The sequence below is a fragment of the Aptenodytes forsteri genome, unplaced genomic scaffold (assembly GCF_000699145.1).
Source record: "Aptenodytes forsteri isolate BGI_AS27 unplaced genomic scaffold, ASM69914v1 Scaffold132, whole genome shotgun sequence".
In the NCBI taxonomy this organism is placed as follows: domain Eukaryota; kingdom Metazoa; phylum Chordata; class Aves; order Sphenisciformes; family Spheniscidae; genus Aptenodytes; species Aptenodytes forsteri.
Genome location: NW_008795520.1, coordinates 3,945,360 through 3,955,724, shown reverse-complemented (window position 1 = coordinate 3,955,724; position 10,365 = coordinate 3,945,360). Strand labels below are relative to the sequence as shown.

At 40.6% G+C, this 10,365-nt stretch overlaps 1 protein-coding gene across 1 annotated transcript in view; it reads left to right on the top strand.

The window, feature by feature from the left end:
* Positions 1-4,046: 4,046 nt before the first annotated feature.
* Positions 4,047-10,365, top strand: part of PCNX2 (pecanex homolog 2 (Drosophila)) — a 153,489-nt gene continuing 147,170 nt past the window's right edge. The window contains exons 1-3 of the mRNA XM_019472707.1: positions 4,047-4,133; positions 6,273-6,478; positions 8,508-8,625. Coding sequence (XP_019328252.1) covers positions 4,047-4,133; positions 6,273-6,478; positions 8,508-8,625 — 411 coding nt within the window. The remainder of the gene's footprint in view (positions 4,134-6,272; positions 6,479-8,507; positions 8,626-10,365) is intronic.

The following is a 10,365-nucleotide window of genomic DNA, read 5'->3' as shown; positions in this document are numbered from 1 at the left end:
GGGGCTGAGCGGGGGCGTGGGGGCTGCCGCGGACCCCGGCCTGGAGGCAGCAGCGGCAAGGGCGTGAGCGGGACGGAGAACAAACTGACCTCGGGGGGGGTTACAAAATAGGCGTACTGGGGTTTACGTGAGGGTTTTGTGTCTAAAGGTTAACGGGGTGAGTACGCGGGGCGCGTTAGTCTGGGGCCGGACCTCTTAGCCCTGCTTGAAGCTGTCGGGTAGGGTTACTGGGGAAGGGGTGCGGTGCTGGCCTCTGCAAATGCCGAATGGCCGTGGGGACGTTTGTTCAAAAAAATCTCTTTTAGAGACACCTTTTCTTTTCACGTCTGCTCCACTCTTACCTGCTGAGAAGGGTAAATAAATGGAAAAATCCAAATACCACGTAATTAATATGCCTTGCTGAATGTCATTGGTGAGTCACATGGCTTTTCGTGACATGCAGCTCCCTTTGTGCTGAAATTTAAACATGGCAAATGAATAATTTTAATAACTAGGGTTTGTTTGCCAGACTTTGAAATGATTTTCTTTGAAAACTTGAAACTTTTGCTCTATTTTTGTGTGTTTTCCTACTGCGTGAGAAAAGCTTAAAAGTATGGTTTGCTGGATCATTGCATCTGTTCATTGGTGTGTTCTTCAGTGATTGTAGCTTAATATTGCTTCCATTGGAAACGATTTCCATCCCTTTGATTCTCACAGTGACTCAACTAAAAAGTTCTGTAGAATTTTTTTTTTCTTGCATAAAATTTCTAAATAGGTCTCTTCACCTTACATGGTCAGGTATTGGCCTGATTTTCAAAAGCAAAAAGCATTCACAAATCCCTCTGCAATCCCAGTGAAAAGCAAATCTTGTATTTTTAAAAATCAATTGGTATACTGTATTTTGTGGCATGGATTGAAGTGAATTCCTGTAAGCATGGCTCATGGAGTTAATGAACCAAGATAACAATATGCTTTCTTCTGATTGATAGGGTCTATTTCATATGCAAATCAGCAAGTCTTACATTGTAGGATTTACTGTCAAAGTGGTATGTGTGATTAAAAAGAAAAAAAAAGTAAAGGTTAACTTTTTTCCAGTTGATTTAAGTATGTATCTGAAAGAATATTTCCTTGTGGGAAACTTCTGAACTAATAGCATGGAAGAAGTCATGCAGGGCCGCACAAAAGAACACCAGATACAAAGATTGTAGGTCAGAGCTAAGGTAAAAAAAGACATCATTTAAAGAGAAGGGGAGAAAACCTAACTTACCTACTGGACTTTCTCTCGGGCTTCGTCTTTGCCTGTCTAGATGGACTTGCTTTTTTTGTGGACTGTGGCTGACTTTCTGATGAATCATCTGGTTAAATGCAGGACTTGTGTTCTTGAGCTAATGTATTGCTATGGGAATTCTTTATCCTTGATAAGAATAATGTATTTATTATGCTGGCTGCTTGAGAGTATTGATGTCCTTAAGTATTTGTTTTCTTGCTTTTAAGTGGTTGGGCTTTGTAAACTTTGTGCAAGACATATTCTTGCCACTTAGAAACTTGAACCTGGTTTTTAACTAAAGGTTTTCTTTGGGGAATTTTATTTGTAATATTATGTTCAGTAATGTTTCGGGTGATATTTATGTTACACACTTGACACCAATAATTTCGGATTCAGCTAAAGCAGTCACTGGCATTTCTTGAAATGGCAAAGTCAAAACAAATCAGAGTACTACTTCTTAAAATTTTCCTTTGCTTGGGATAATCTTAATCACACTTGTCAAAGTCAGAAAGTCTCTCTGAAATAGTTTGATTTGAATGAGATGGCAAAACTCATCCAGCTGTTTTTAGCTTTTTTTCACGCTGGCTCAGCAGAGATGTGCTGACAGTAGCGTTGGGAAGCTTATAGTATCAAGTTGTTTCTGTCGTGTGGATTGAGGATTTCATTCTCTAGCTTTGTCAGCATAGCTTACTTTGGTACTAATGGTTCTGTTATTAGCTTCCCCACCCCTGAAAATGCAGATCTGTGTTTCCATCTCTTCTTTTTCTTTCTCATTTATCCTTTGTAGCAGTAAATATACAATTAAAATTTACGTTGGATATTATTTGGAGCATCATTCTGTTAAAATCAACTTTCAAAATTGTAATGAGATTTCTTCTAACTTTGCCGTGTCGACTCTCATAGTAGATTAAGAATTAAAGTTATCTTATTCCACCAAACAGTCCAGGGTTCCCAGGTGTCTTGTGCGTGAAAATAGTGGTACTTGTTATACAAAGCCACTGGGCTGAGTTCAGCCCCAGTGAAACACCAGTGACACAGAGATGCAACTTTGGGAATGCTTGTACTATAGCTTATTTTAGAAGCCATGAAAGAATGCGCATCCACATTTTGGTGAGTTCCCAGAATAGCTTAGAGAGTGTTTCTTCTGCCTTTTATTGGACAGGAAGCCCTTGAACTTACAGGATTGTTACTTCTTATGCATTAGACTTTCAAATCATGCTGTGACAGGAGAAGTACAATGTGGCGGTATAAGGGTGTGGGCACCTAAATTACTCAGAGGTAAACTGTAATAAAAGTTGCAGTGTCAGCTGCTTCCAGTCCCATTTCACCACACTCTACCCCACTTTATCTCTCTGTAAAAGTAAGGATACATGTACCTCCACAAAAGAGAGGTAAGCTACACTGTACTTGCTGTATTTATTGTGTGGTAGGATGCACACTTGCAACTGAGTGTACATCCCTGGAATTTTATTTGCTACCTGTTTTCCCATGTTTTATACTGTGATGGGCATCTCTTAATTATTAATTCAGCTAAATTAACATCAAAATATTTATCTTTGGCTCCAATATTATGTCTCCCGCTCATACCTCTGCAAGCCTGATGGAAGTGGCTGACTGCATATTTGGCAGTTCCCTCATTTGTGTTCTGTAGCACACCAAGACAGCGAGGCCCAGGTGTAGCACCATCTTGCTTTAGATGCCTCAGGTGCTCAAGCATCAGGTGGGATACGTCTGGGTCTAATCAACATTAATCATTCAGTCCAATTTACAAGGTGTGGTATTTTGTTCAAAGGTTACACACCTTTATATTGGAAAGTATATACCTCAGTCACCTCTGCCTTTGTGCTACTCAAATAATGTTAGTGGACATGTGAAGAAGAATTTGCCCATTCCTCTGGGAGCAATCTCTGGGTGGGCAGAAGCCCCAGGCAAAGGCCCTCCACGCATGGGCAGGTCAACTCTGTTGCATTTGCGGTAGTAAGTCAGGCGACATTTGGAACGCGCCAGCCTGCATTTCTGCTTGTGACCCCATGCTGTTCTGGTGCAGGGTATAACAACAGAAGCTACTGGAAAACAAAAAGTACATTATGGTAGAGTTTTTAATTGGGCAAGAGCAAAGAAAGCTAGAGCTACAGCTTCCGCAGAAACCTGTGGGATGTCATGAAGCCTGCTTTCTAATGAATTTGTATTTGTGGATTTTTTTTTTCTAGCTTCTAATAAGATGTCAGCTCAATTGAAGCTTTTCCTGTCACTGAGGTGGCATTCAAGAGGCCAGGGAGCTGTGTGGGTTCCTTTCATTAACGCAGGAGGTGTGCTGCTGTGACCTTGTCCCAGTGGGGTGTATTCTTCTCAAAGTTAGTTGAAAGTAGCCAAAGAATTAAAAAGTTAGTCAGCAGAGGGGATGGAGAGAGATGATGAATACACAGACACATGGTGTGATTATAAAACCTCGTTTCCATAGGAAACCGGGCTAATTATAACTATGGTGCATCAAAAGTGAACCTATCATATAATTCCTCAGTGGTCTATAACTTAATTCCTCCTTAGCTCCAGCAGATTTGATAGCTTTCACCTGTCCGTACCTGGGAACACCAACTGCGGATGTATGACACTTGTACCCTTATGCAAGAGGCCTGATTCAGAAAATCGAGGGCTTTCCATTCTCAGCTTCATCCTTCTCCTAATTCCTCATGTGGGCAGGGAGCAAGCTGCTGGCTTGTACTACTTAGCTTGCCCCAAGATTCAGAATATTAAGGATGCACTGGCCTTATGGCACATGGGCAGGCTTGGGACTGCGAGCATGCATGGCACATATGCAGGGGGGAAGCGCTGTATATCTTGGGCAGATGGGCAGGGAGACCACAGGCAGGCTCAGGGCGCAGCTCTGGTAGGTCTGGTCACAAGGCAGGGATGAGGACATGCAGCACTCAGCATTTGCTAAAACTGGCCCTCTTTTCCACTTAGACATCTAGGAGCTTCCTTTGATTCTCTTGTAGCGTGCTCTATGCACCCATAAACTGCATGACTGGAAGTCTATTTTTGTTGTGTCCTCTTGACATTATTCATATAATATTTATTAAGCTTTACGAACGTCACCTATAGAGCATTTCTTTTCTAGTGGCTCATTCTGAGCTGTTACTTAATAATGAGCGATCAGCCTGTGCTTTTTAGTGTATAGTTGAAGAGATTCCTTGGAAAGTGAACAAATCTCTCTTAAGCAAATCATTACAGATACTTGGCTGTCATTCTTTGTGAAACCAAGCAATTTTTAACTTGTGTTTTGCAAATACATTAGTTGTAAAACACACATTCTTTTCAACCTCACCAACAAACCTTATACCCTGAGAGCATGGCCTTGCAAACTGATCCTCTTTCTGGCCCGCATTCCCTAAACAACTGAAGGGTATGCTCAGTTTTGGTATATACGTAGTACTGCAAAGTACTCTTAACAGACTAAGCCTCAACTTGTAGAAAGCAATGTCTTTCTTATTAGGGATCACTAGTAGTGCCTACATGCTAAATAGCTTCTCCACTTTTGTGCAATAGATTCTTTGTATATGAATCAGAACAGAAATAAGAAAGGATTTGCCTGAAAATTTTCACATGTACATCTTGAAGGTATGAAGTCTCACTAAGCCAAAAGCAGCAGCAGAGTAGCAACCCACTTGCTTGTGATAACAGAGAAATGATTCAACATATTCATTTCAACATCAAGGTAAATGCGGTGACTTGTTTTAGAGATGAAGTAAGTGTGTCTTGTTCCCTTCCCTTCACCTGTGTGGTCAGCGTGGTTTATTTATGAATCTGAAAAGAATTCTAATCTCTTACATCCAAGTGCTCCTTGACCTGCAATGCTGATACTTAAAATGATAGATGTAGGCCCAAAGTAAAGACCATTCTTAAAAATTAACTTCAGTAGGCTTTTAGCAAATCCGGACCATTGAAAAAATCTTCCTTCCATCCTTGCTCCCCACTACAAACTGTGCAGGGATATAGTAATGCTCTGTTTAAAAACCAAAAACCTGAGAAGAGATTAAACTCATTGTGAGGCTGCGACTGCGTGATAACAATACATAAGGGTGTTCTGTGGCTATGATGATAAAGGCTTTGGCTCTTCAATTATAACTGCAAGTGTCCATTGCTATGATTTGCCCTTTACTGTAAGAAAGTATTTACATATAAAAATGTTGTTAGTATGTCATGTATGAAAGAACTTTACAGACTGTAGTTGAACTATAATTAATTTTAATGACTAAGAAATGTGGTGCTCATCACAGATCAGCAAACAGATCACAGACAGCTGCAAATTAACAATTATCAACTTTAGAAAAAGAATTCAAAGAGGCTGCCTTTCCAAATGCATTTTATTCATTTGTTTTGACTAGTCCTGATTAATTATTTAAAACTCTTCAGTGGTAAAGATACTTGGGAACATGTTGTGAAGTGTTAGAAAAATGAGATCAACCTACAGTGTTTTACTGTTCAATCATAACTGAGAAGCAGGGTAAGATGACGGAATTTTTCAGAAGGGGTTTCCTGTTTGTAGATAACTAATGTTTCATTTTGTGTCTGTTTTTTTATAAGTTCATAGTTTAGGAAAGGCTGCAGCTGCATTATCCTGGGAATGCAGTATTTTAAGAGGGTTTACGATGTTTGTCAATTGTGAGATTTTACTGATTTTGTTAAGAAATAAATAATATCCGCAGCTAATCACAAGAAGAATAAATCTTGTAAAATGGTTTGAAGTTTGAACAAATCCTTAGACCTTTTTTGTAAGCGGGACTCAAGTATACTGTGTGAAGATGCACTACTTCTTGTGGTTGCAAAACTCAGTAGAGGTACAAATAATAGACAATAAGGAATAGAGTTTGAAAATTACTTTAAAAATTTTAGTTGGTTGCAAAACTCAGTAGAGGTACAAATAATAGACAATAAGGAATAGAGTTTGAAAATTACTTTAAAAATTTTAGCTGCATCTTCTCAAAATAAACTGTTACGATTATGTCTTTATTATTTCTTTCTGTAGGCTTTTCCAGCAAATGCAGTTACGGTTTTTGTGTACTGCAGCTCGGTGACAGTGTTCTTCACAGTAATAAAGGTGATCAGTTACCGTCTGCACCTTATGTTTGATAAAGGCGAAGTAATTCAACAAAAGCTCTCAAGAAAAAATGGAAGGCAACGTAGAGATACAGAGGTTCGAAAAGGAAACGCAGTTCAGCCCTCAAATCGTAGGTAAGGTTTTCATTGCAGATTGCTGGTACGTTCTGTAAAATGGATCGAGTTTGTACCGTGGTCCTGCATAGCAGAAATGCCTGTTGACTGTAGGAAAACTATTTACAGTTGTGTGAGGAATGGCACTTTTAAAAACCTGCTTAGTGCTTTTTGTTTCGGTGGCTGCAGTGTGCTTGTGGTGAAGCAGGCAGAGCTGCACCTGATCCAGAGGGTGGGGCAGCAGCTGGGCACGATGAACGCAGAGACCTGCCTGGGAGGTGCTAAAAGATCCTGGAGAAGAGCTGGGGGAAGTTTTCTGGGGAAGCCTTCAATGCTTGCTCTTTCCTCTTCCTGCTGCGGGGGAAGAGGAGAGGAAGTGGCCTGCACCCGTTGGCAAAGAAAATGCTTTAATATCACGGCTTTGAAAGCCTGAGCTTATACTGCCTTTGTGTGCTTATAGTAACTTCCCTCTCAGATCAAGCCTGGATGTGTAAGTTACTTTTCCCTCTTACCTTTTATTGTGACTGCCTATGATGCTTCCCTGGTCCTGTTCACGAGGAAAGCTAGAACCACTTTTATTTCTCAGGGGCATTTGGTAGGTATTTGCAGTCGCTTTACTGAGGAGCCGAGTACTACGTCTTTGCTGCAAATAAACAATCAAAGTCAAAAAGGCTGCTTCCAGGTTGAGATGGTATTAAAGCTAAAAATAGTATCGGGCTAAAGACTAGTACTGACTTTTTCCAGCTTTGTGTATATGTAGAATATTCCACTGTAAACTTTTCAGAATAAATGAAGACATCTCTTGCTGGTTTTCCAAGCTTGAGTCCTACAAACAAATGAAGCTGGCAAGCAGCTTCCAGTGTTCCCAAGCATTATGACAGATGTGAAAAATGCTGAAACAAGGTACATCCAATAATGACAGCAGCATAGAAATGTCCAAACGAAGCTTAAACAGAGTAGGTTCGTTTCAGTTACCTGTCAAGCTTCAGCAGAGAGCTCTGTATAAAAGAACTTACTTTGGGTATTTTTTGGTGCATTTGCAGTCACTACTGCTAGCTCTGCGCAAGCTAAGTAGTGTCACGATTGTGTACCTCTATGCTACTGTACTTCTGTACGGCTGCGCTACACTCCTGGCAGTGACATTGCTGGGAGTGTCAAGGTCTGCCTGCATCGAGACTCTCCTGAGAAATGCCTCTTATATGTGTCACTAACCATACAAGGTTTTTATTTTAGATTGGGTGATGCCTTTCAGGCTCTATTCCTCTTTAGTTCTCGCCAGCCCACAAAGCTGTTTCCCATTTACAGATGTCTGATACAGTAATTTAAGAGGCTCCTCAGTTGTTCTAGGCTGGTTGAAATTTAAACAGAACCTCAGTGTTTTCCTGTTCACTGGCTAATTAAATGAATGCAACCTTTCGTTATCCTGCCTTTATTGTGGCTAAGAAGTAGAGGTAGAATCACTTAAAACTCGCATTTTAAATCGCATAACTATGCCTCCTAGGAGGTCATAGGCACAGCAGTCCATTATTTAGTACTTGATCAAAAAATAAAGAATAATAAATAAACAGGCAGTTAGAGAAGCAATATGTACACAAGAGTACAGTCGAAGGACGTAAAAAGCAAAAATTGTGAAAGGAGTAGCATTTGACTGTTACAAGTCTAGTGAGAAGCCCCAAACAGCCTTTTGTGCCAATAAAGCCGTGTGCATGTCAGGCAGGCTAAATGACATTATATACGCATAGGGAGTTTGAAGAGATGTCATTGTATTTCTCATAGTGATGCTTTACTTCCTAAGACACCAGAATCACTTTATATTGAGGGATTTTTATTTGTTTATTTTTAGCAAGTTGTCTTGGAGAGGAAGGAGGTGCAAAAAGGGGTTACAGTATTTTTCAGCCTTGTGCTTTTAGCATTGGAGGGGAAAAACGTGCTGTCGCTTCATTGTGCTGTGCTGCTGCTTCCCGTTCTGTTATTCCTCAGTTTCCTCCCAAACTCAGTGATCCTCTGTGGTAAGAAGCATTGCTTTATTTTTCGTTTGCTTCTTTTTCAGCAATAACACCGGGGATAATGGTGTCGTCGGTGAGACCAACCAAAATGACTCTACCCAGACAATTCACGACAGTTCAGGGGTACAGGCTCTGCACTCGCAGAACTCACCTGGAGTAATGGTTAGTACGTGGTTTTCTGTAATAGTGTCTTCACTTCATGCAGTACACAGCTTACCGCATGGAGTTTTGCATTGCCGGGTACTGATCGCTTGAAGCGTAGGTCTGCCCTGAGGAGGAAGGGTCGCTCCATGGATCTACTAGGTATACCACTGCTGTCGGTCAGCCTTGTCCTAAAGGTTTGGGTTTGCAAAGCTGAAGCTGGTATACATAATTCTGCACTTCTTAGGAGGGGTCTGTCTGCTCTATAAATACCAAATGGCCTTTGTAAATCTTGCCAAGAGCAACTAGTTTTCATGGCTGCTTTGAGAGAAGGGAGAGGTGTCCTGGTTTCAGCAGGTTAACCTCTGACTGAGGTTAAACCACGACAAGAGGCTAATGCAATCAGAGCAACCTCTCATTGCCTCAGAAGGGATCTACTCCTGGAGCATTAATAATTTGGTTTTGTGTAACTAGACTTTTGCTTATAAAATGAACCCAACACATCTCGAGTATTTAAACAAAGCATAAAGAATATTATTTAAATCTAGGAGATGTCTACATGAGGTTAAAAATACATGTATGTGCATTCCATGCCATTGGCCATGCTTTCTAAATCAATAGCGTATGAAGTGATGAAGGGGATGTATGTAGATGATGTTATTAAAGAAAAAATAGGAGACATCCATGAGAAGGTTGAAGAGTTAAGTATCTAAAAATTAAGAAACAGAATGAATGTTGTCTGTGTAATCTTAAGCTACTCCCCATGTATACTGTGATAAAATCTTTAATTATGTGATCCCATGCTATTTTTTCTACAGGACTCCTGCCTCAGTCAGTGCAGAGGATGGTTAGTGATCTCTGAATAAGTAGCTATTTGATACTTCATTTTGTCTCCATATCCCTCCACCCCCACCCCGTGTCCCTATTTACTGCAAACTGTTCAAATCCTGGTCTGAATCAGAACTATTTCCTCATTTCCTGGAGTGTTTTTACCTTTTTGTAGCATCTGTATGATTCACAGACATTAATAGTTTTCTTTTATGAGGTAAAATATTTTTCACCTTGTTTCTGTCCTAGTCCCCAGTATTCTGGTATTTGTCCGTTGTGCAAACCCATTTCCTCCTGGGATCTTGTCCAAGTCTCCCACTTCCAAATATGTAGGTTGGGTCTTATCAAACCTAGTCTCCTGTTCTTGCTGCCAGGATACCACCGTGAAATTTTAGGAGATGATAATTATGTCCTCTTGTTTTTGGTGCCTGTCAGCCAGAAGAGAGCCACATTGATTTTTCCCAATAACTTTTTTACTAGTTATGCACTTAGGCTGTTGAATTTAGATTCTTGAAGTATTCCTCTGGAGTATTGTGTTTAGTTTTGAGCTCCCCAGTGAGTTCCCACAGACATTGACCTGCTGATGAGAATCCAGCAGAGGCCACTAAGGGGATTGAGGAATGAGGTACATAATATATGAGGACAGGCAGATGGGATGTTTTAGCCTTTGTGAGGCTAAAATCTTTTGTAAGACTAGAAGAAGAGCTTACTGCTGTCTTCAGCTTCCTATGGAAAGATATAGAGAAGGTTGAGCACACTCTTCTCAGAGGTGCCCAGTGACAGGATAAGAGGCAGTGGCTGCAGCTTGCAGTCGTGGAAAACTACAATTAGATCAATTTGATTTAAAGGTGTTTTTTTTGTGTGGGTTTTTTTTTTGGGGGGGGGGGGGTTGGGGGTTTTTTTTGAAACCCACATTTCCCCCGGTATTCTAAT